This window comes from Notechis scutatus, chromosome 4, assembly GCF_049901735.1.
Source record: "Notechis scutatus isolate UNSWTSFEM ecotype Mainland chromosome 4, rNotScu1.2, whole genome shotgun sequence".
Lineage (NCBI taxonomy): Eukaryota > Metazoa > Chordata > Lepidosauria > Squamata > Elapidae > Notechis > Notechis scutatus.
Window position 1 is genome coordinate 21,901,961 of NC_142012.1, and position 27,033 is coordinate 21,928,993.

Consider the following 27,033-nt stretch of genomic DNA (forward strand, 5'->3'; position numbering starts at 1 on the left):
CTGTGAAATCAAACTGTCCACTTAGGTAGCAACACTGATTGACAATCAATTTCACATGCTGTTGTGCAAATGGAATAGACAACAGGTGCAAAGCATAGGCAGTTAGCAAGACATCCCCAATAAAGGAGTGGTTCTGCAGGTGGTGACCACAGACCACTTCTCAGTTCCTATGCTTTTTGGCTGATCGTTTGGTCACTTTTGGATGCTGGCGGTGCTTTCACTCTAGTGGTAGCATGAGACGGAGTCTACAACCCACACAAGTGGCTCAGGTAGTGCAGCTCATCCAGGATGGCACATCAATGTGAGCTGTGGCAAGAAGGTTTGCTGTGTCTGTCAGTGTAGTGTCCAGAGCATGGAGGCGCTACCAGGAGACAGGCCACTACATCAGGAGATGTGGAGGAGGCCGTAGGAGGGCAACAACCCAGCATCAGGACCGCTACCTCTGCCTTTGTGCAAGGAGGGACAGGAGGAGCACTGCCAGAGCCCTGCAAAATGACCTCCAGCGGGCCACAAATGTGCATGTGGCTGCTCAAACAGTCAGAAACAGACTCCATGAGGGTGGTATGAGGCCCCGACGTCCACAGGTGGGGGTTGTGCTTACAGCCCAACACCGTGCAGGACGTTTGGCATTTGATAGAGAACACCAAGATGGGGCAAATTCACCACTGGCGCCCTGTGCTCTTCACAGATGAAAGCAGGTTCACACTGAGCACATGTGACAGACGTGACAGGGTCTGGAGATGCCATGGAAAATGTTCTACTTCCTGCAACATCCTCCAGCATGACCGGTTTGGCAGTGGGTCAGTAATGGTGTGGGGTGGCATTTCTTTAGGGGGCCGCACATCCCTCCGTGTGCTCACCAGAGGTAGCCTGACTGCCATTAGGTACTGAGATGAGATCCTCAGACCCCTTGTGAGACCATATGCTGGTGCAGTTGGCCCTGGGTTACTCCTAATGCAAGACAATGCTAGACCTCATGTGGCTGGAGTGTGTCAGCAGTTCCTGCAAGACGAAGGCATTGATGCTATGGACTGGCCCGCCCGTTCCCCAGACCTGAATCCAATTGAGCACATCTGGGACATCATGTCTCGCTCCATCCACCAACGCCACGTTGCACCACAGACTGTCCAGGAGTTGGGGGATGCTTTAGTCCAGGTGTGGGAGGAGATACCTCAGGAGACCATCCACCACCTCATCAGGAGCATGCCCAGGCATTGTAGGGAGGTCATACAGGCACGTGGAGGCCACACACACTACTGAGCCTCATTTTGACTTGTTTTAAGGATATTACATCAAAGTTGGATCAGCCTGTAGTGTTTTTTTCCACTTTAATTTTGAGTGTAACTCCAAATCCAGACCTCCATGGGTTGCTAAATTTGATTTCCATTGATAATTTTTGTGTGATTTTGTTGTCAGCACATTCAGCTGAGTAATGAACAAAGTATTTAATAAGAATATTTCATTCATTCAGATCTAGGATGTCTTATTTTTGTGTTTATTTTTTTGAGCAGTGTATATACTGCTTCATAGTGCTTTATAGACCTCTCTAAGCGGTTTACAGTGTCAGCCTATTGCCCCCCACAATGGTGGGCCTTCATTTTACCAACCTTGGAAGGATGGAAGGCTGAGTCAACCTTGAGCCGGTCAGGATCAAACTCCTGGCAGTGAGCTGAATTAGCCTGTAATACTGCATTCTAATCACTGCACCACCACAGCTCAGTAATAGCAAGAATAATTTTTAAAAGTCAGATGGAAAGGTGCTAGGCAGTCTACCAGAAGTACAAACTCTTTCCAGGCTTAATATAGGAACCCTATCTTCACTACTAAAACTGCATTTAGATACTGAGAGTATCTATAAAAACCTTTTTTCCCCCCATTTAACTATTCTGGATTTGTAAGAATACGCCTTCCTGATTATGGGTATTATTATCTCATTTTTACAGCTGATTCTTGATATATTAAAAGCTGATTCATGTGCTGGCCTTGCACTTTGGGTAACCTTTGTATTCAGCTTAACACACTTTCATCATAAGCCTTTATTCAGGAAAGCCTTCAGAGAATATGCACAGCCAAGAAAAGGAACTTTCAGGAGATTGGGCAATGAGCTGATAAGCAAAGAAAGGAAGAAAATATCTGTTCAAAGCACAGGAAGCAATATGACAGGAGGTCCATAGTGGACAAGCTAACGAAGTGTAGTAATAGCAGTTAATATGGGGAGAGCAAGAAGGCTGTTAAGTGAAAACAAGGAGAACAGGCAATGTTCAAAGTTTGTGATATAATACAATTTATGAATCTAAAATTCCAATGGAAATGTGAAGAATTATCCAACAGTACTACTGGAAACCCTTCATTAAATCAATTTTATATTCTGAAAAAAGAAGTAAGGACACAACTGAAGAGAGATACTAAAACATTAGTTTCCTTCATAAGTAGATAAACAGAGTTGGAAGAGACCTTGTAGGTCATCTAGTCCTGTGGTCACCAACTGGTGGGTCACAGACCACCTGTTCCTTAGAGAAAATTTTAGTGGTCCACAGAGAAATGTCACCCCCAAAGCAATTAATCCAGTCTGTGTGAGAACACAAGGCTGAGCCGCCCACATGGCCTGTGGGAACACAAGGCTTGCGTCGCTTGCATTGCGAACAACACGAGGTAGTGAGGGGAGGGGGAAAAGGGTGGAGTGGGGAAACTTGTTCGACTCACCCCACGCACCTTGCCTGGCCACCGGGCTGCTTCCTTCTGCTTCTGCTTTTGACTGCATGCAAGGAAAGCAGCAAAGCTTTCTCTCCCCCAAACTCCTCCAGAAATGAGTCTTTGGGATCCTGCAAGGCATCCTGCTCCAAGAGGCTTCACCGGTGCAACAAGTCTCACAAAGACTCATTTCTGGTGGAGTTTGGGGGAGAGAAAGAAAGACTTCTGCTGCTTCTGCTGCTTTCCTTGCATGAAGCCAAGTCTCTCTCTCTTCCCCTGAGAACGGAGCTGGAGACGGTATCCTGTGATCTCAAATAAAGAATGATCGATCGGTAGGAAAATGGGGTAGGGACTTTTTGGTGATTTTCCCAGGGTCTCTGCTGCTTTCTGCAGAGACCCTGGGAAAATGTCAGCAATCCACTGTCAGTCAAAATTCGTATTAGTGGTCCGTGGGATTTAAAATTATGAGTTTGGTGGTTCCTGAGATCCAAAGGTTTGGCGACCCCGATTTAGTTCAACCCTCCGCCCAAGCAGGAGACCCTACACCAGGGGTGGGCAAACTACGGCCCGCGGGCCACATCCGGCCCGTTGGTCTGTCCAATGCGGCCCGCCCCTGAAAAAAATCGCTGCCCTTGGTCTGTCCAACCCGGCCCGCCCCTGAAAAAAAATCGTTGGGCGTGGCGTATTGCCCTGTGCCGCGTGGCCCCCAAAGCTGCAAAACAGTGCGGAGCGATCTAGGGGTAGAAAGAAAGAAATTTGCAAAGGCCTCGGCTGGGAGTTCGAAATCACCTTCGAGTGCGACCCCTCCGAAGGTGAGTCCCCGCCGAACCCCTTTTTTTCCGGGGCTTCCAGGCTTAAACTTTGCAAAGGCAAAGCTTGCAGGCTGGAGCGTCTTCCGCCGAGGAGCGGGAAGGGTTCCACCCGGCGGGCGGGCGGGCTGCTTGGAGCCACCTAAAGCTAGGCCGCTGCTGGTGGAGCCTTGCCCTGCCTTGGTGCCCCGTTCCCGGCTCGGCAGCACTTTAAAAGCCTGCTCCCAGCACCCGAGCAACTTCCCAGCAACTTTCCGCTTCGCTTTAACTCGTGGGCGCTCGCGCCTGACCCCAAGCCGCGGCGGAGGGAAGCCCGGTGGGCGGGCGGGCAGGCGGGCTGCTTGGAGGAGGCGACCGGCGGCGCTCTGGGCTTCCCTCCGCCCGTGCGGCTCGGGCGGCGAGCGCCGCGAGTTAAAACGAAGCGGAAAGTTGCTGGGAAGTTGCTCGGTTTTCCGGGCTTCCAGGGCTTTGCAAAGGCAAAGTTTGCAGGCTGGAGCATCTTCCCACCGAGGAGCAGGAAGGGTTCCATCTGGCGGGTGGGCGGGCTGCTTAAACTTTGCTCGGGCGGAACTTTAAAAGCCTGCTCCCAGCAACCGAGCAACTTCCCAGCAACTTTCAGCTTCCTTTAACTCGCGGGCGCTCGCGCCTGGCCCCGAGCCTCGTGGCAGAGGAGAAACCCGGCGGGCGGGCGAACTGCTTGGAGGAGGCTCCGGGCTTCCCCTCCGCCAGGCACGAGCACCTGCTAGTTAAAGGAAGCCGAAAGTTGCTGGGAAGTTGCTTGGGTTTCCGGGGCTTCCAGGCTTAAACTTTGCAAAGGCAAAGTTTGCAGGCTGGAGCGTCTTCCCGCCGAGGAGCAGGAAGGATTCCGCCCAGCGGGCGGGCGGGCTGCTTAAACTTTGCTCGGGCGGCACTTTAAAGCCTGCTCCCAGCACCCGAGCAACTTCCCAGCAACTTCCGGCTTCCTTTTAACTCGCGGGTGCTCGCGCCTGGCCCTGAGCCGTGCGTCAGAGGGGAAGCCCGGTGGGCGGGCAGGCTGCTTGGAGGAGGCGACCCGGCGGTGCTCCGGCAGCAGCAACAGGCAGTTTCACCGGGCTCCGCTCAGGTATCTGGCTGGGGCTGTCAGGAGTTGCTACCGCCGGCGCAGCTCCGTGCGGCTCCAGTCCTGCGTTGCCTTGGGAAGGAAAAGGCAAAACCAGGAGCCGCTGAGCCTGAGCCTTCGGTGCCGCTGCTCCCATTGCAAAGCACCACCGTGGCTCTTCCTTTTGCCTTTCCCTTCACGAGGCAAGCGGGACTGGGCCGCGCGCGGCTGTAGCAACTCCTGACTCAGGGGGCCTCCGAGGGAGGGGAAGGAGGAGAAGGGGAAGGGTGGGGGGGCGATTCCCAAAAATCTTGTGCTGACCCGGCCCGTCTGTCAAATTTTAAAAGTCAACGGCCCCGAGCCAAAAAGTTTGCCCACCCCTGCCCTACACCATTTCTGACAAATGGCAGTCCAATCTCTTCTTGAAAGTCTCAAGTGATGAAGCTCCCACAACTTCCGAAGACAAACTGTTCCATTGGTTGCTTGTTTTCACTGTCAGAAAGTTTCTCCTTATTTCCAGGTTAAATCTCTCCTTGGTCAGTTTCCATCCATTATTCCTTGTCTGGCCTACAGGCACTTTAGAAAATAGCTTGACCCCTTCCTCTCTGTGGCAGCCCCTCAAATATTGGAAGACTGCTATCATGTCTCCCCTGGTCCTTCTCTTCACTAGAAACACAAAAAGATTCTAGGCTAACTAAAGAAAAAAACACAACGTTCATTTGATGTTCATAACTATTACTACAGAGGCCTATTTTCAGTCAAAGTTTAATTAACAAGCAAAGCCATTACTTACAACTTACAACAACAATTGAGTCCAAAATTAAGCAAGACATTTGTTAAGCAACTTTTGCCCTATTTTACAACCTTTCTTGCCATATTTGTTAAGTGACTCACTGTAGCTGTTAAATTAGTCACATGTTTGTAAAGTGAATCTGGCTTCCCCATTGACTTTGCTTGTCAGAAGGTTGCAAAAGGGGATCATGTAACCCCGGGACACTGCAATGGTCATAAATATGAGTCAGTTGCCAACCTTCTGAATTTGATCGAGTGACCATGGAGATGCTGCAATGGCCGTAAATGTGGAAAATAGTCATAAGTCACTTTTTTCAGTGCTGTTGTAATTTCAAATGGTCACTAAATGAACTGTTGTAAGTCGAGGACTACCTGTAGTTGTCTTCAGTTTTAAAGTATCAAAACGCCATTGCTTCCCACACTCAGTCAAGAGTTAAGAAAGCAAGACTTACCATAGAAAGGAGTCACAGAGAAGTACACAAGGTGATAAAGATTGTATGCTTCAATTCTAACATCCTTCCAAATACCCTGGGTAGGGAAAGAGGGGCCCCAGTCCCAGCTAAATGAACACTGCTCCTGAAATAAATGAGACAAAAGACAAATTGAGCACCTGAAATAGGAAAACACCAGATTCTGCAACATTCAGGGGATCTGCATTTCTTTTTTTGAAAGACATTTCAGGGTTGGTTGCTGGACTGAGACACGGTACAACGACCGCCGCATGTAGCAAAATTGAATGTGGAGGCACTTTCTGGAGTTTTGTGGACTTCGAGGAATTGTGGTGAAGCAAAGGGTTTTATTTAGGAGGAAAAAATTGAATTTGCTGCCAGATTTGAGTAAGTGGGAATCACAAAATAGGACTAAAGGTTGAAAGTGACTAGTGAGTTGCTCGTAATTGTACAAAGAAATGAACAAGTTTTGACATACATTGTAAACAAACTGCGTTTATAACCCTTTCTATCTCCAAAGGGAATTATTTATTATTATTGTTATTACATTTATGCAAGAAACATACTAAAAATCTCAGTAGAGTGAACAGAAAGAAATATACATAAGAAGCCATTTGCCAGCTTCCTTTTATATGTCTCCTCACTTAAAGAAATCCATTCTGAAGGACAATAGAATTTTTCATAGAATCTGTGAATATTAATTTATTATATAAAATAAAATAAATAAATATAGTAAGATAAATTAAGAGAAATGGTGCGCTGGCTTGGTGAGCTCCATGTTGAGAGTGATTTTTGAGATCGGAATGATCCTAAGTAAATCAGCATTTGTTATTTTAAAGAGATTGTCAATGATGGCTGAGTCCCTTGTTTTTAAAATGACTCTCCAGTTTGGAAATGAAGCTTTACTTTTGATGTTTGAAACAACTTCCTAATTTCAGGATTTTTTTTCATTTTAATGGTATTTTCTTTTCTCAGAGTCTGCCATACATTTCCAGGCTACAGAGGATTAAAATCCCAATGTCTGACTATGATCACGGTTACAGACGAAGACAAGAAATCTTTTAGGAAGGATAGTGTACAGCATGGATTTTCTCACCCATAAACCACTGATAAGCTTCCACACTCATAACACCATCTAGTGCCATAGCTTGGCAAAGAAACAAATTTCATTTTCAAACATCTGGGCAGGCAAGGGAAGAAAACAAGGTTAAGATGTTCCTCAGTTAAGCTCTACTAAGCCAAGCCAAGCCAAAACAAACCATAACAAGAGGATGTGTGAGAATTCAAATCTTCTTGGTTGTGAAGTTAACTTAGTTATCATGGACAAGGTGCTTTCTTGGTCTAACCTGTAAGGATAAATTGGAGTAACACCAAATCATGCATTGTATTCCTTTGCTCCTTGATTTATGGGACAGAGATATAACTATAATATTATTATTTTATACAACTAAAACAATATTTATTTCAAAGGAGAACATGAAAGCTCAACATGATTATTATCCTATGTTCTCTATAAATGATTCACTATTGTTTCAATAGCTGTGCTATTGTGTAAATTAATAGGCTAGCCAAGTCCTTCCCCTACAGTATAGAATTACAATGGGTATCCTCCCTCTTCTCGGTACATTTTGGCTGACAGTGTTTTATATTTCAGGTTGCTTTTCTCTTTAATTACATTCTTTTTCAGACATTTATTTCAGTTGATATTTCCAATCTTAGAATTGCAAATAAATGAATCATAGTCCATGGGGCCAAAAGAAAGTTCAATTAGATAAAATCTTAATAGAGTGTTCTATTTCAGTTACGGTCTCTGCAATACAGAATGCCTGCCAACCTCTCTCTAGCTTGCTTCCCATTATATAATTTCGAGGTTCTGAAAGCTGCACTCCCAGTCATCCTGTAGAAATCAGGCAAGGGAGCATCTGGCAAGTATATACATATCTCTATATATTGTCTACCAACATACCTTGGTCATCTGTATTTGGTTAAAACTACTATCCCAGTTCAAAAATACTAAGAAATATCAATTATGCTTCAAAAATAGTTAATAATTTGCTCTTCTCTCTGAGATTTAGAAATTCCAAAGAGCCACTTTACACATTAACTTTTATCCCATGGAGCGGCACTTCCATTTGAAAAACGCTACCAAATGAAATGATAGTTGCTTGCATGTGGCAGTATCCACAGATTCATTTCATCACATGCTAGCTGTCAGGCTTCACGTCAATACACACAAAGCTATCATAAGACTTGCCGCATGAGATTACTTTGAAAGCATGTTAAGTGCTAGATGCCATTTCAGGATGATGGCAAACGTGTACGTTACCATGCAAAACAAAAAGAATAGCTAGAATAGTAGCATCAGAGACTTTTATCCCTGAATCCATGGTTCCTTAATTTCAGCTTCCACAGAGAAAAGTTCTGTACTAAAAGATTGGCAGTATAGCTTATGACAGGCTCTTGAAGTGTTTTCTTTTATGACTGTCAAAATTTCACAAAATTTCAGCTAATTTGGGGGCAAGATCATTCTATACGGCCTGAGTTTTAAGAAGCTTGCAGATTTCTACTGGAGAAAAAACTTTTAAAATTGTTATTTTCTGCAACTTCACCATGCTTCTGGAATAATATTTGGAAGCCCGTATCGTCAGTCCCCATATGAACAAGCAAACAAACAAAAATGTTGGGCAGCCAAAACAAGCAGAAAAGACTTAGTTCCACTTAAGTTCATGTTTTTGAAGAAAAACACCCCCAGGAGTTTAGCTTCTAAAACTAAGCAATTTAGGTTTAACATAATTCAGTAATCCAAGAATGAGACATCCAGAATCAGATTATCCATGCAGCACCGAAATTTAACAGCCACGCTGCTTTCCATTAACTTTACACGAGATCATTCAACTGATGTGTAAACTAATGCAAAACAAACCCCACATTCCACTCAGATGTGAGGTTCTGATCACACAAAAACATTAGGGCAAAAAAGTTATTGACCACTCCCTGGACAGATACCTAAAACATGGCCTCATAATTCCCCCCTCCGGGCATACAAATGACCTTACTAAAGTTTTACACTGTGAACTACCATCTAAATTTATAACCCTAATAATCAGTAGCTGAACCATACTAATTTTGGCAACGCACACTGCCCTTGCCTCATTTGTTCTCTACATCCCAGGAACTGGCTTGCCTACAAATAGATCAAATTACAACCCCGAATGTGAAACAGGCATTGTGCCCATTTCTAGTTTATAACCCTGGGAGTAACCATTTCTTAGAACAGACGTTCTCCATCCCCATACCAATTACCTTTCAGCTTGACTGCTGCTATGATGCAAATGTTGGGTTTTAAATCTATACAAGCAGCTGGTAAGAATACAGCAAGGGAAATAGTTTCAGACTGAAATCACCCACTTCTAAATCCTAAATCTGCATGTAGCAACTACTCTAAATGTTCCCCATGAAAAACATAGGTAACAGAATCACCATAGGCAGATATCAGAAATAAAAGCCATGATTGCAGTTTTTATGTGCTACAAAATCATTTTAAAATTCTAATTTTTATTTAAAAAATAAAATTTGATCATCAGAGGAATGATATATAGACAATTAGTGTAAACTCACTTTTATTATTTAATTATATTTTGTATTTCTTTACTGCCCATCTCCTCATTTTCCTGGAATTTTTACTTCCATATCCCTGCTTTATCAACTTAAAGGTTAAGTTTATTTATTTTTAATAAAGGATTAATTTCCTCACTTTCTTACATATACTACTACAAGGTCAATGTATAATAGTAGGTCAGAGAAGACAAACAATCCACAGGACAGGTCTGGTTTGCAGAGTGCCTGCTCATTGATGATTAACAACTATCTCCAAATGCTGCCATTCAAGCTACTGACACTTATCACTGAACTGGCTTGCCAAGTGTAGAATGCAACCATGCCATTTTTCTTCAGTGTTACCAGTATGCCATGAGCTGCTTCAACAAGGTTTTTTTTCCCCAGCCTCTTTGAACTCAGTTCGCCCTTCTGAACCATGCCATTCTGCGTATCGAAACACTGATTCATACCCGAAAGAAGCTGTAGTACGATTTATATACTGCAGGGACGTCAATCTTTTCAACAGCAAGGCGAAAGCACTGCCCAGTTTTGTGCAACAGCAAGGGGTATCCAAATATAAACATTAGATGCATGTGTATTTAAAAGTATGTGTTGCTTTTATTAAATTAAAATGGCTGAAATTTCAGGAGAGACAAATCTTGAAAGATCTGGGTTCTCAGAGACAGGGGTCTTCAAACTTGACAGCTTTTAGACTTGTGGGCTTCAACTTCCACAATTCCTCCTTCAGTCATGTTAGCTCAGGAATTCTGGGAGTTGAAGTCCACAAGTCTTAAACTTGCCAAGTTTGAAAACCCTTGACATAGTACTTCAATCACTTCTAATTCATTCTCATTCTCTCTCCCTCTCTCTCAACTAGCTGTCCAAATATTGGCATAAAGAGAGAAAAACAACTAGAAGACAAAAAGAAAGCCAGTCTTGCAGGTTACATTAACTTTAGGGAAAGCACCTAGAAATACCCTCAATTCAGAGGCCTATTCAGTTTTTATTTTAAGACAAAATCACTATATTAAGCCAAGCAGATATTCTTGCCATCAGAGCCCTTACCCTTAAAACATAAACCCACGTTAGAAAACCGAAAAACACCAATTTTCCCCAGGTTTTGGTGATATGGTGAACTCAGTCCATAGGTTACTTCTCTGATCCAGGATTTCAGCCTGCCTTTTTTTAATTGCAAATGTCATGTGGTTACTGTTGAATGATGTATAAACCACCACAAGTTATCATGATAAATTTCCTTGTAAAAAGAAATACACAGGAGGAAGGGGGGGGGGGGGAGATTCCTTTTAGGAACTTTCAACTTGATATTCAGACTTAAATGCGCAGTTTCTTTAAGAATGAAAAACTTTTCTCAAAAAGTGTCTCCCATAACACCACAACTTTTCACAAAGGATGCCCTCATCTTCTCTACTAAAAATACATGACAATTTAAGTTATTTTTCCCTCCCTTCCCAGTACTGTTTTCTAACCAACCTAGGAGAAGGCAGAGATTCTCAGAATGAAACATGACTTTTTAATTGATTGTGGTTAATCATAGCTTATTTCATCTATCCAATTCAATCACAGAGACCACATTGAAATTGAAGCTAAGATAATACATTGTGGTTTTCCACCCATGTATGATGAAGTTATTTTTTAGCAAGGGACAAAGGAGATACCAAGCTAATAAATTGATATATTTCCCTCCTCCTATTTTGCCCACAAGACTGTGAGGGGGGTTGGGCTGAGAGTGAATACCTCTTGACCTAAGGTCATTCAGCTGGCTTTCATGCCTAAGGCTGAATTAGAATTCAGTTTCTTGGTTTCTAGCCTGGTGCCTTAACCACTAGATCAGACAGCCCTTATATTAATTGCAATAATTAAAGCACATCACATTCACAATGGTGGGTGTGCTTCTCTACTCTAGGACTGCAATCCTAAACACTGTATATATATTAGGGAGTAGGTCACCTTGAACACAGAGGGACTTCTATCCAGATAAACATGCAGAGGATTGTTCTGTCTGATATATACAGAAACAAGATTGACTGGTCTTTTTTAACACATGTCTAGGCGTTATGATAACTGAACTGAATAATAGCTGTTGGGAATTATCCTCTAATAATCCTCAAACAGATCCCACCACCCTTTTAAAATAGCTTAATAAGATCTGACGTCTTATTAGGTAACACTTCCCAGAAATTGTCAGCGCAGGTTGCATAATATAAGTAGTTTAATACACGGGAAACAGCAAATGCATACAAAATTGCGCGGCCAAGATTTTTACAAGTCTGCCAGTGTCTTTTGGGACTTCACAGAGTCAGTTTGCTTCTTTTCTCATTGTTGAAATTCTCTGATGGGACTCGGTCATGAAGCACCATTCATGAAAGGAATAGGAGTTGGCCAATTTTTAAAAATCCATTCTATTTCAATTACCCCAACTAGAAACAGGCTGGCTTTTGCTGGCATGGATTATATGAACTCTCTTGTTCTCTATTATTATTTTGTTATCACTGATGCTAAATAATCTTTTCATTGTATTGAAAAGTCTCTATTTCTATTTCTAACTGCTTTATGTCTCAATAAAGTGTGTTATATACAGTAAAGTGAGCTTTAAATAAAGAAAAAACATTTTAATATTAACTATGCAGAGTATTAGAAAAGGAAAATAAAAATATAAGTCTATCAGCTATATCATGAATTCTGCAAATATATTATTTCCTGTCATAATCGAATGTATGCAATTTTCTCTTTTACTTTCAGGTAAGAATAGCAGACTATAAAATGTGCTTATTTTATTACTCATTTCTAAAAAGCAATCACAGCCATATTTAAAGTTCATTGTTGGGTACCCCATAACTACAACAGTTAAAATACAGGTAGTCCTTGTTTAATAACCACAATTGGGACAGGTCACTCCCAGCAATTATTAAGCAAATAGTTAAGCAAATGATGATGATAGTTAAGTAAATCATCCCCAGTTATTATGCAAGACATCTGTGGCTGACACTTGCAATTTCACTACTGACTTCTCTACTGACTCTTTTGTCAGAAGCTGGTTATGAAACACTCAATGATTATGTGACCACCAGGACGCTGTGACAATCATTAGTCCAAGGACTAGTCATAAAGTACTTTTTTCAGTACCAATGTAACTTAGAATGCTTATTAAACAAAGCAGTCATTAAGCAAGGTCTACCTATAACAAAGAAGTCAAGGTACATCTCATTACTTAACCTTGGGTGGATCTATAAAAGTATCACTTGATTATGGATTATTAATAGATCAACAGTTGGAATTAAGATTGCAGTGAGAAATATCAACAATCTCAGAAATGCAGAAGATGCTACTCTCATGGCAGAAAGTGAAGAAGAGCTAAAAAGCCTCTTGATGTGGCTGAAGGAGAGTGCAAAAGTTGGCTTGAAATTTAACATTAAGAACACTCTCAATTCCAAATAGATGGGGAAATAGATGGGGAAGAAATGGAGGTAGTGACAAATTTTATTTTTCTGGGCTCTAAGATCACCGCAGATGGGGAACTACAGCCAAGAAATTAAAAGACGCTTGCTCTTGGGGAGGAAATCTATGGTAAATCTAGACAGTATACTTAAAAGCAGAGACATCACTCTGCCAACAAAAGTGTGTATAGTCAAGGCTATAGTTTTCCCAGTTGCAATGTATGGCTGTGAAAGTTGGACCATAAGAAACATTGAGCGCCAAAGAATGGAGGCCTTTGAACTATGGTGCTGGAGAAGACTCCTGCGAGTCCCTTGGACTGCAAGGCGATCAAACCGGTCAGTCCTAGAGATCAACCCTGACTTCTCTTTAGAAGGCCACATCCTGAAGATGAAACTCAAATACTTTGGCCACCTAATGAGAAGGAAGGACTCACTGGAGAAGAGCCGAATGCTGGGAAAGATTGAGGGCAATAGAAGGAGGGGACGAGAGAGAATGAGGTGGCTGGATGGAGTCACTGAAGCAGTTGGCATGAGTTTAAATGGACTCCAGGAGATGGTAGAGGACAGGAAGGCCTAGAGGAACTTTGTCCATGGGGTCATGATGGGTCGGACACAACTTTGCAACTAACAATGATAATAGATATATTTAAGTAATGGAGTTCAGTTAGCAAAGGACAATTGTAGGATTCATTTCTTCAGATCATTGTCATTATAACCTACATGCACACAGCAGTATTACCTTTCTGATGAAATTCACGTGACATTCTCCTTTTTGCACAGGTGGGGGACATTCTGGAGGCACTTTGTAGGCTTGGTGAATTTTACTTTGTTGTGCAGCATACAAAATAGCAGACAAAAAATGAACTTCGATTGTGTTGACCTCCTTGATCACATCAGTAACATCAAATTTCTATTTTAGGGATAGACCAACAAAGAGAAAGAGGGTGATTATAGACAAAATGCATGAATTACTCTTGTGCACAGATTCATTTGTGTGTTGTTTCAAGTTATGTGTACTTGGATTCTTCTGTTTTTAGATATATACCACATATGTGGGCACTGTTAAGAAATATGGATGATTTGATGATTTGCTGTACGATTATCTTCAAATTTCTCCGAAACAAAGGAACTCCAGGGAAATATTTTTCTGCTCCGATCATAGCAAACCTTCTGGGTAAGAGCAACAGCAGCTTCATTAGCTGCTGATCGGCCCTGTATTTGACAGTGATGTAACTGGAAGAGGTGCTTTTCAAGCAATGCTGAGCTTTCTGCAGAGATAGTTTAAGGAAGGTAATGAGAGTCTTGCGCTCCCATTTCTACCCTCTTATTATACAGTATTTTTTGAACATAAGAGATACAGTACCTAAGAGCTGTTCCTAGTGCCACATTACCCCGTCTTAGTGATGACCCAGATAGTTACTGATTGCCTTACTCATTTCATGATGTTGCTGTTGAACATCAAATTAATCTGCAATAAAACATTTGGACAATCATCAATCTGGAGGAGAAGGTGCTTATAGTGAATCCTACATTATGGACAAGGTTGGATGTGATTACCTCTTAGGTCCTTTCCAATCGATGATTTATGATCTATTATGTCAATGTGATTAAAGAAGGTAATTTGTATCATAGAGACTTGGATGAGAAATCTAAGTGGCCCAGATTTAATCAATTAAATATGCCCAAATACAGGTTGAGTGTATTTGTGGAGTTGCATTCATACACAGAAATTCCATTCTCATCACCAGGAAATTACTCATTTTGCAATTTGAGTCCCCAGAATGCAATCTGTATATAAGGGCCGATGTTTCATTTTGAGTTGAAGGGATAGAATAGTGTGTGCATGGTTTTTTTCCCCATGGATATATCTATTCTAAATACAATTTGTGTTGACTATCACTCCCATCTGCAGGAGCGGGGAGCAAATTACAATGGTCCATCCCCAAAGATTTATGAGATTAAAACAGTGGCCCCCTTTTGGGCACCAGGAACTGGGTCTTTGCACAAAAGTTTTTCTGCCAATCGGGGGTTGGGGGGGTGTTGCATGTTGCCTGCATCCTATGAACGAGGCAAAATACATCAAATGTATATATTCTTTTCTCAATCACAGAAACCTCTTTAGGACAACTGTAACATATTACACACTGCATTGGGAGTTACTATCTTGAGTTAAACCAGGAACGTCAAACTCGATTTCATTGAGGACTGCATCGGAGTTGTGTTTGACCTTGGGGGCCCCGCGTGGGCATGGCCAGGATGGGCGTGGCCAGTTTGACATCACTCGTGTCAGGGGCACCTGTGGTGGCCTGAGCACTCTGCCAGTGAAAACATGCTCCATTTTCAGCTGGGACAGTCTCTTGCAACCCCCTGCCAGAGAAATCAGAGCTTGGGAGGGCTACGTGCGGCCCTTGCAAACTCCGTTTTCGGCTGAGATGGCCTCCTGCAACCCTCTACCTCAACGCTCCCAAGCTCCGTTTTCACTAGAGAAGCATGTGGGCTGGTCATTCGCTGTTTCCAGGGTGGCCCCACGGGCCAGATCTAAGCACCCCATGGACCGGATCCAGCCTGTGGGCCTTGAGTTTGACACCTGAGTTAAACTATTGAACCTGAGTTCAATAATTTTATTTATTTATTTTATTTTGTCAAGCGATTATAAGATAACAGGTATAAGTATAAATATAGTTATGAATACATGAAATGGATACGAATAAGAAAAAAAAGAAACAATAGGACAGGGACGGTAAGCACATTGGTGCGCTTATGTATGCCCCCTACAGACCTCTTAGGAAGTGGGTGAGGTCAATAGTAGACAATCTAAGGTTAAAGTTTTTGGAGTTTGGGGAAGAAACCACAGACTCAGGTAGAGTATTCCAGACATTGACCACTCTTTTGCTGAAATCTTAGTTCCTGCAAGTTGAAAAAATTTGAAATGTCCTGAATTTGAGATATTTTTATGTTTGTTCTCTTCTGTGACTTTAACGAAGCACAATGCAAAAAAAAAAAAAAAAAAAAGATACTCACATACGTCTGGAACATATTATCTGTCTTTCCAACAGTTATGTTATTGACCACAATCTGTGCTACCGTATCTACCCCGTCAAAAACCAAAATCACTTTTTGCCATGTGCTGCAGAAAAGATAATAAAAACAGAATTTTAAATCATTTTATTTGTTATATTAACATTCCTTCATTAAAATTGTAACCCCACTCCCAAATTCTATCATTACAACAAATCTGCGAAATAGGTTAGGTGACTCATAGACCAGTACCTGGATCAGCAATTCTCCTGTTCAAAGGTGTGTTCAGGTGGGGTTATTCCTAGATAAATGCAATGTGCAGTTTAAACCTTAGTAATCTTAAATTCAGTTTTATCACACACCTGATATTAAACGGAGCTTTGAATGTTCTGCTATATGTCCAGTTATCCAAGGAGATCCATCTGTATGCCAGATCATTAAATCTATAGTAAGGATCCTACAAACCAGCCACATGAAACAAAGAAACAAACAAAAGCTTAAAATTGAGTAGTGAAATACATTATATAGAAATGTTTTAAAGGATACTGGCACAGGAAATTGCAAACAGCTATTAACTAAGGTAAGAGCATTAATGCCTGTTTTGCTTTCGCTCATCCCTGCTACCTGTTGCTCAATAAAAGAGAGGATTCTACATTCACATCCAGTTAATTCATTAGATTAGGACATTTCACAAAATTAGAATTTATTTATTACTCTCCAAAGTCATGAACAATACTGTAAAAATAAAGTAAAAATAAATGAACACTGTTTTTAATTTGACTTTTCCAAGAAAATCTATCCATGGGTTATATTAGATACAGTCACTACACATCAATGACAAACAATAATTTATGGTTACAAGCAGTCCTTAAGTTACAGTGGCATTTGGGACTGAAATTGACATTGCTAAGCCATGCAGTAATTTATTGCATTAAAACTCCCCAGGCAGAACCAAAGGTTGGCAATTAAGATAATTTTAATCTGAAGAACATAGATTTGCTGAAATATGCCAACTTCAAACATTTTAAGTTGATAATCTCAACAAATCATGATTAAGATTAAGGTTGGATGTAGGAAGAATTGTGGTTACAATTATGGTTACAAAAATAGAAGCAAAACCTACTACTGTAATCTCTTTTATGAGACTGTACTAAGAGAAATGGAGTGTACGAGGCAGAGGTTGGCTAGAATTTATGCCCATCACACATGCACGCACCCAGTTTATAGTTACTGTATTAGTTCCTATTAGGCAGAGGCAGGCATCTTTTTTGCATTTGTGGACTTCAAGGAGCCCGTTGTTGTTCTCACAAAATGGTTGCCATGAAGAGGGAGAGGCTTGAACATTCACAAAATGCTTGTTGTGCTTGACTTGGGTCATCAACAAGTAGACAACTTCCAATTAATACATAAGGCTGCATTTTCACCTTGTCCGAAGGTCTATGCAAGACCCAGAACTTACTGGAGTATTACTCTGGCACACAGAATACTATCTTCCTAGAAAGCTAATTTGGGTGGGTAAGGGATTGTGTATCAATGCATACAATGCATATTCTTGGTGTCTTAGAGGTCAACACCTAAAAGAAGAACATTTCTCATATATACAATAGTAATCCCTTCCCTGAAATCACCTGAATTGCACAGGATAGAGACAAGAATTGGAATGAGGCTTCCTTCGATGTACATGTTCTTTAATTTATCTCAATTTAATATTCAAACCCAATCCTGAATCACCTCATAGATTTATAAGTCACAGGAGTGTTACAGACAAAGCATTTCCTCGACATGCTGTAGTTATCAGATGTGGCATGCTGTAGTTATCAGATGTGGTCAATGTTGTTTTGAATCACCAAACTGGCAATTTTCAAGGCTAAATAAAAGAGACAAACTTTCCATATATCCAAATCAACCAGCAAAATATTGACAAATGTGATGAAAACAGAGAGCAAGCAGACTGCATTCAACTCCGATAATAACGATATAACAAATAAGTCTTCAAGCATGTCTTCTAATGTAGGCATAACAATTTAGGCAATCAAGCTGTAAATGTTAGCACCAGGTAGTAGAGATATCACACATGCTTAATAGACATAGTATGTTACTCTGACAAATGAGGAGAAAAATTGGGCAGAAGGGGCAGTTCTATGTCCTAATTATAAGAAGATTTGGAAGGCCAATAATTTGTAATAGGTCCCACTTATTAAATTTGTATAATGATCCACATCTGAAAACTGATTTAATGCACACATGTGTAGAAAGTTAGCACCTACCCCTCTCCTAGAAGAGTGAAATATTTTAGGAAACATTAAAAAGGCAGAATATTATATTTCCCCTAAAAGAGAAATGGAAATCTTAAGGGAGACAGAAACTCAGAGCCCCAGCTCCCTGCCCCCCAGCAGATATGTGGTGCCCATTAAGATGGACTGGGCAAGCCTATCTACAACACAAAAGACCTTCAGCTCCAGGGTGATGGAATTAAGACATGACCCTCCAGCTCCAGGACATAATAGGATTAACCCGTCTAGCAGCATGGCTCACTGCATTGCAAAACCTCCTAAGGACATTACATCAACCCAGGCTTCAACCAAACTTATCTCAGACAAACTCCTAGGATGGGAGTCTGACAGCAACCAATAGAATACATGCTCTTTCCACAGGAACAGGAAGCTCAAGTTCAAAGCCCAGAGAAGTTATAAATAACCCTCACTCTCTACCCCATGTGGTCAGCTATCCAGGACTTCAAACCCATGTGGCTCTGTTCATCAATAAACTATCTTTCCAATCAACCTGCATGTTTCCAGTATCTTTCTCCCACTTGGAACTGAACCAGATGGATATTTCTTCCAACACATGGGATCTCATGTAACCCTCATCAGCAATTGCTTTAAAAAAATGTGTCTTCTACACATGCTGTATGATCCCCCAAATCACATTTAAGAGGAGCCAACACTTGATACTGAACACTGCATGAATGCTCTGAATGACTTTTTCCCTTTCAAACTTTGAAACTGCCCAGTGTTATTTAAAGCATGTTCATATGACTTCTCGGTAGAATCAGCTACTATACATTCAGAGTATCAATTTGTGCAACTTCATGAGGAAGGAAGCAGCTGTAACTTGTACTGGCAGGTCTCAGCACAACCAGAAGAGTTAGCAACCTGACATTAGTTGATTAATCAGAAAGATAAGCCACCTACTGTGAAGAAATGGGTAATTTATAGAAGTAATTTCCAATGTTTTTATAAGCAGATAATTTGCCTTGCTAATGCACTACAATGTCAACTCAGGCAACAAATAGAAATGAGTGTATCTATGCTGTGTAGTTTGTAGCCATAGGCATAGATCATTAAACATAGACCACCTACCATGCAGGGAAATTATCTGTTCTATTTAATATTCAGCTTTGGTAAAGTCTCAAAAATGCAGAATTGCTCATGATGACAACAAAACAAGGCCAATAAAATGATCAATTACCTATGGTAGAAAAGGGAATTATATTTGAGCCCTACGGTATTTTGCTGAGAAAAAAAATTGCAAACAGGAAAGAATATGGTTGAAGTGCATAAAATTGACACTGTGGGGAAAAAGTGAATATGGAGGGGTTTTTTAATCTCATTTTCCCTTAACTTTAGAACGCAGGGACATTCAACATAGTTGAACAGTAGGAGATTCTGTACAGACAAAACCAATCCCTTATATGGCCACCTGTATGAGGTCACCAAGCAACATTATGTACATGAAATTGGGATGATGGTATCCATTTAGTCAAGTCTGACTCTTCACAATTCTATGGGCCAAATCTTTCCACATCTCCCGACCTTGAACTATTTATTTGAGTTGTTCTATGCTCTGGCTGATGTCAGCTTTGATGGTGTCCAGCCGTGTTCTTTGATGGCCTGGTTTCCTTTTACAACTAACTCTTCCAAACATAATGCCGTGAATTTTCCCACATGACATGGCCAAAGTGAGATGCAGTTTCGCCTTCCAGTGACGTGTCTGGTGTTACGCACTCCAGTACCAGCTTGTTAGTCTCCTTTGCTGTTCAAGGAATACGCAGGAGCCTTCTCCAGCATCACAGCTCAAATGAGTCCAATTCTTCCTGTCTTCTTTTTTTTAACGTCCACATTTCACAACCAACAGAGCAAACTAACCTACATTTGATTGCAAGTTCAATGTATGAAAATATAAAATGGAAATTGTTAGACTTTCTAGGAAGCAAATCTCAGTCCTCCAATATCACACAGCTTAACTTGATTGAAGTTTCTCACACAACATGAAGTAGCTACATAAAAATGGTTATTGAAAGCTAGAATGAAGCCACTCTAAACTGAATGATTGTTCAGTTCCTTGCTTAAACCTGTTATGTTTTCTTCCTGACTTTTTGTTGCTTTTTATTGCTTTGGCCTTCATGGCTTTCAAGCCAAGGACTTGCTGAAAATAACAGGTCTTCTTACCTTCTAAACCCGTGATGGCGAACCTATGGCACGCGTGCCATAAGTGGCGTGCAGAGCCATTTGTGCCGGCATGCAAGCCGCAGGCAAACTTACCTCACTGTGCATACGTGTGCCTCACAGCTGATTTTCAGCTGGTTTGAGGTCTTTTTCGGCCTCCCAGAGTTTGAAAAAAGCCTCTGCAGGTGGAATAGGCCCGTTCTGTCACTTCCTGTACTGGAAGTGACGAAACAGGCCTATTCGGTCTGCAGAGGCTTTTTTCAAGCCTCTGGGAGGCCGAAAAAGGCCTCAAATCAGCTGTGAGGCACAGTGCAGGTAAGGGGGGGCGTGGGAGGATTGTACACGCATGCGCAGGGGTTGTGGGGGAGGCACACATTGCCTTCTGGGTGCTGGCATGCAAGCGTGCACATAATTTTTGGCACAGGAGCCCAAAAAGGTTAGCCACCGCTGTTCTAAACCAATATTTATGGCTTATCTTGCATAAAATAATTTCCAAGATAGAAACATTTTAAAAAATATATACATAAATATATAGCATATATGCATTTTCCAAATTCCTTGGGCCATTAAAGCATATGCTTGGTTTCAGGAAAAAATGTAAACAGGAAAGGAAGTGTTGGATTAGATTTTACAAACATCATGAGGCTAAAAAAAAGGAGAGCAATCAAATGTGTTAAAGGACAAAGATGTTAGTTCTGTTTATCAACAGTGCACAATATACCCTTTTAGGTTTCACCTGAAAAGAAAAAGAAGGAAGTGTTCTGAAATAATGTGTGTTGGTTTTTTTAAGAACTTACATAGAAAAAGAGTTTAAAAGAAAAAATCCATTATTGGATAAGCAGAAAAACCTATTTTTTAATTTAATTATCTAATTAATTAATCTTTACTATAATTATATCCAAGTTGCAGTTTTACATGAGATGGATTTGCAACTGATTATAACCTGCTCCCTTCTCACTTGCTCATAGTAGGACAGTCTCTCTAAAGCAGGGGTGTCAAACTCAAGGCCCGGGGGGCCGGATCCAGCCCGTGGGATGCTTAGATCTAGCCCGCGGGGTTGCCCTAGAAACAGCAAAGGACTGGCCCGCAGTGCCTCTCCCAGCAAAAATAGAGCTCGGGCTGCATGCAGCTCTCTTGAGCTCCGTTTTCGCTGACAGAGGTTTGCAGGAGGCCATCACAGCCAAAACGGAATTTGAGAGTATGTCTTCACTCATAGAGTGCTCAGGCCAACACAGGTGCCCCCAACACAAATAATGTTGAGCTGGCCACGCCCACCATGGCCACACCCACCCCAGCCCCCAAGGTCAAACACAATCCTGATGAAGCCCTCAATGAAATCAAGCTTGACACCCCTGCTCTAAAGCTTGTCCAATTTGCTAAGCCCTGACAAACAGTATTGGTCCCTCTAGCCCTGAATTATTAGAACATATAACACAGATGACTCTTAAGCAACTGCTTTTCTTGATGGACTAATTCATGGAAATCTAGCAAATTATGTAAATCTAATATAGTTAGTCCTTGACTTAGAACAGTTCATTTAGTGACCCAAAGTTACAGTGGCACTGAAAAAAATGTAACTTATGACCATTTTTCACAGTTATGACCTCTGCAGCATCCCCATGTTCATGTGATGAAAATTCAGATGCTTTGCAACAGGTTCATACTTATGACTATCGCTGTGTCCATGTGTCCATATCGTCATGAAAAGTCAATGGGGAAGCCAGATTCACTTAACAAACATATCAACTGCACTGATTCTCTTAACAATTGTGTCAAGAAAAGTCATAAAATGGGGCAAAACTTACTTAACAAATATCTCACTTAACAGAAACTTTGGGCTCAATTGTGGTCATAAAACGAGGACTACTTGTACTTCTGCATTAGTTCCTGTTTTGCCTTTAACTGCGGTTGATTATGTAATTTTTTTTCTTTGCTGGATATAGGAAGAAATAAGTCACTTAAAGCTCAACTATATATTTTAGACCAGGGGTGTCAAACTGGCAGCCCGCGGGTCAGGTGTGTCACGCCACCCCAGCTCCGCAAAGAGAAAAACAATGTGATACGTCACATGATGGCAACATGACACAGCGAGTTTGACACCTGTATCTTAGACCATCAAATGAAATTTGAGTGATAAAACAACTTCTATGACCTGTGTAATTCAGTCACACAGGAAGTGGTAGAATTTATTCAGATAAATAAGCATGTGGATGAATATATGCACACTCATGCATAGACTTAATTTAACACACTTAGACAGTCACTGTGAGGTTTTACTTGGCAAAAAAAATCTGGTAGCTTGTTTAGAATCTGGTTTCAGTGCAAATACAGAGAATTCAGCACTCACAGTTTGGTTTCAGGAATCAAAAGAAAATGCAGACATGCTCCCTGCCGCATATTCACATGGAAACTGCCGAGCGCACTTAATAGAAGTGTCCAGCTCTCAATGAAATTGCTGCCTAACCCTTTCTCAGAAATAGACTTCAAATCCTGAACTATTCCATTACAAGGTAAGCCTTGAAATGTGAGTCATTCATTCCACTATCCTTGAACGGCTTCAACAGCCTTCATGAAATGCTTAGCAGCGCCTAATAAAGTACCCCAGGATACTTTTAATAATTTGTACAATAGGATACCAACTGCCACAATCATCAAGCAGAAATTGTCAGATGAATTTGTGGAAAATCATTACTTTTGAAAGATCTGTCTGTTTACTTCCTATTAACATGTGTTTGATTCCTAATCCCTACCATTATGCTCAAACGAGGCAATACCTATTTAGAATGCAATTCTATACCTGTCTCCTGTAAAGTAAGTTCAAAATCGGGACTGCAGGCTTCACAACAAAAGGATACAATGAAGCTGGCCTTGATTAGGAGCCTTTTAGATTTCTGGTGTGAGCTAAAGTATTACAGGCATTGGTTATTAAAACAAATAAAAACTATGCACCAAGGAAAAGATTGGTTATCGTTGACTTAATGTTATGTGTGAATATAATATATAATATAATAATATATAATATAATAATATATCATATATCATATCCTATCATAAATATATATAATATATGCATCAATATTAACAGGTGGAAAGATACAGCCCCATTTAGGCCTAAGATAGATATCACTGACAGAAAGAAGTAATGTCCCTTACACACAAAAACCAATTAATTCTGCATGGGAAGCAATGGATAACATATTTATATTCAAATACATTTCAGAAATGAATGTACTGGCTGGTGGTGGAATGAAGCTTCCAGCAAATTCCATCAAACCTAGAACACACAACGCCTGCAGAGATGAGCACATCAGTGGAGCAACTTAAGCAGCAATGAAAGAAGGAAAAACACAAAGCTCCAGAATACATGGTCTTTATCCATCTAAGGCACCAGAACATTGGGTTGGGCTCATAGAAAGCCTCACTCAGCCCTGAAAAAAGCGTCCATCCTTCTTGTTTTTTGTTGCATAAGTTGAAATAGTTTTCATTTGGCAACTTCTGAATCACATGGCTGGGAGGGACTTCGGAGATCTTCTAGTGATTTATAAGTCTTGCTCGAGGCCTTATTATACCATCTCTGTCAAATCCAAGAGCATCCCGTTAGGGACAATTCAGCCCGAATTTGCCACTCTAAATAGACAGTTACAACTGTCGCAGGATACAGTGAACCACAGTTATCACACACACACACCACAATCTGGGCTCGCGAGGCACGTCCCGCCAACCACCTGCTTTCCAACGCGCGCCAAGCCGTCACAATAATACCTGGATGAGACCCTCCCGGAACAAGGCGGTGTGCACGCAGCCCGGGACCTCGCCTTTCAGAGCCAGCGAGCCGTTCGCGTTGTTCAGGCGCCAGGGGCCCCGCAGGCTGCGCACAGCTGCTCCTCCCGCGGGGCTCGGCGAACTGGAACCGAGCGGGAAGCCGCTCCCGAACAGGGCGAGCAGCAGAACCGCCAGCGCAAGCAGGCGGTGCCCGCTCTCCATCCTCGGCTCTGCCGACAGTCAGAGGCTGCTGGCAGAAGAGACGGGGGTGGGGGAGACCGATGGGGGCGCAGCGGGAAGGAGAACCTCCCAGTCTCGGGAGCAAAGTTAACCGAGCTTTCCCCGGAAAAGCGAAAACTCCCGTGCGCCTTTGGCCTCCGCGCAGGGGAAGAAATACGCCTGCGCGCCTCCGGGCCGCTGCAAAGGAAGGCCGGCGCTTTCGCTTCACGCGACTGCCAAACGCGTTCGGAAGTTGGGGAGAAAAGTCGGACCGAGGTGTGGGCCTGGCTAGTCTAGCGAAGACAAGGACCAGGGGAGACATGATAGCAGTGTCCCATTATCATTATTATCATTATTATCATTATTCGTAATAGTAGTAGTAGTAATTACTACTGCTGCTGCTACTACTACTACTAAATATATTTTATATTATTTTATAATTGTATTATAATATGTATTATAATTATGTAGATTTAATTGTTTTAAATGTTAGATCATTTTGGAATTTGTCTTTACTTGTCATAGAAGGGAAGCCATTTATATGTTTTTTTTCTTTAAAAATATACTCTGAAGGAAAATAATAAAACGGGAATCTAAAACTCTGTACAGGCATACAGGTAGAGGCTAAAACATATGAAGAACGGTTGCAGAAACTGTGGTTGGCTAGTGTAGTGAAGAGAAGGACCAGAGCAGACATGATAGCAGTGTCCCAATAGTTGAGGGGCTGTGACACAGAGGGAAGGGGTCAAGCTATTTTCCAAAGCACCCTCAGGCCAGGCAAGGAATAATGGAGGGAAACTGGTCAAGGAGAATCCTTTCATTCCCCACCATCCTGTTAGAGCTGAAGGAGCTTCTTGGATGAGTAGCGAAACTTCTCCAAAAGAAAAAACCAAGAAAGTTCAGTTGCCTTCTGAAAAAGCACCTTTGGTCAACGAAAGATTCAACCTGGAAATAAAGAGAAGTTTTCTGACAATGAGAGATCAATCCACCCATGGAACAGAAGTGGCCTTCTGAAGTTGAGGGAGCTTCATCACTGGAAGCTTTCCAGAAGAGACCGGACTGCCATCTTGTCAAAAATGGTGTAGGGTTTTCATACTTGGCGGGACATTGGGCTAGATCAGGGGTCGCCAACCTTTTGGACCTCAGGGACCACCAAACTCATAATTTTAAATTCCGCGGACCACTAATATGAATTTTGACTGATGGTGGCTTGTTGACATTGATGGGAGAGAGAGAGAGAGAGAGAGATCCGATCTAACCTTGGAGGGCTGGTGATGATGCCTCTCTCTCTCTCTCTCTCTCTCTCTCTCTCTCACACACACACACACACACACACACACACACACACACACAGGTCCCTCACACACCCACACCTCCTCTTAAGGACATTCTTTTTCAGCTCCGTTTTTCAGTATCCTGTGATCCCAAATAAAGAACGATCGATTGGTAGGACAACGGGTTGGGAGATTTTCCTACAGACTTTTGGGGGGATTTTCCCAGGGTCTCTGCTGCTTCTGCTTTTGGCTGCATGCAAGAAAAGCAGCAGAAATCTTTCTCTCCCCCACACTCTGCCAGAAATAAGTCTTTGGAACCCTGAAAGGCATCCTGCTGCAAGAGGCTACACCAAAAGTCTGCTGCTTCTGCAGAGACCCTGGGAAAATCCCCCAAAAAGTCTGCAGGAAAATTCCCCACCCTGTTTTCCTACCAATCAATCATTCTTTACCATCTCCAGCTCCGTTCTCGGGGAGAGAGAGAGAGAGACTTTTGGCTTCATGCAGGGAAAGTAGCAGAAGTCTGTCTTTCCCCCAAACTCTGCCAGAATGGCGCAGCCTCTTGGAGCCGGATACCTTGCAGGGTCCCAAAGACTCATTTCTAGAGGAGCTTGGGGGAGAGAAAGAAAGACTTTTGCTGCTTTCCTTGCATACAGCCAAAAGCAGAAGAAGAAAGAAGCAGCCTGGTGGCCAGGCCAGGTGAGTGGGGCAAGTTCTTCCTTTTCGCTCTTTCCCCCCTCCCCTCACTACCTCATGTTAACAGATAACAGATAATCATAGTTGGAAGGGACCTTGTAGGTCATCTAGTCCAACCTCCCCTGCCCAAGCGGGAGACCCTACACCATTTCTGACAAATGGCAGTCCAGTCTCTTCTTGAAGGTCTCAACTGATGGCGCTCCCACAATTTCTGAGGGCAAGCTGTTCCATTGGTTGATTGTTCTCACTGTCAGAAAGTTTCTCCTTATTTCCAGGTTAAATCTCTCCTTGCTCAGTTTCCATCCATTATTCCTTGTCTGGCCTACAGGCACTTTAGTCCTTCCTCCCTGTGGCAGCCTCTCAGATATTGGAAGACTGCTATCATATCTCCCCTGGTCCTTCTCTTTACTAGACTAGCCATGCCCAGTTCCTATAACTGTTCTTCATATGTTTTAGTCTCTGGTTGCTCTTCTCTGTACTTTTTCTAGAGTCAACATCTTTTTTGTAATGTGGTGAACAAAACTGGATGCAGTACTCTAGGTGTGGTCTTACTAAAGCTTTATAGAGTGGTATTAGTACCTCCCTTGATCTTGATTGTATCCCTCTGTTAATACAACTTAGCATTGCATTAACTTTTTTGGCTGCTGCTGCTGCGCACTGCTGGCTTATATTTAGCTGGTTGTCTACTAAGACTCCAAGATCCCTCTCACAGTTACTGCTATTAAGCCTGGTTTCACCCAGTCTATAT

General features: G+C 42.1%; 1 protein-coding gene across 1 annotated transcript in view; it reads right to left on the reverse strand.

Annotated features, from left to right (window-relative positions):
• Positions 1 to 24,482, reverse strand: part of MANBA (mannosidase beta) — a 59,505-nt gene extending 35,023 nt beyond the window's left edge. The window contains exons 1-5 of the mRNA XM_026672706.2: positions 24,100 to 24,482; positions 16,252 to 16,346; positions 15,893 to 15,998; positions 13,611 to 13,781; positions 5,823 to 5,946 (exon numbers count right to left, since the gene is read on the reverse strand). Coding sequence (XP_026528491.2) covers positions 5,823 to 5,946; positions 13,611 to 13,781; positions 15,893 to 15,998; positions 16,252 to 16,346; positions 24,100 to 24,321 — 718 coding nt within the window. The 5' untranslated portion in view covers positions 24,322 to 24,482. The remainder of the gene's footprint in view (positions 1 to 5,822; positions 5,947 to 13,610; positions 13,782 to 15,892; positions 15,999 to 16,251; positions 16,347 to 24,099) is intronic.
• Positions 24,483 to 27,033: the final 2,551 nt, after the last annotated feature.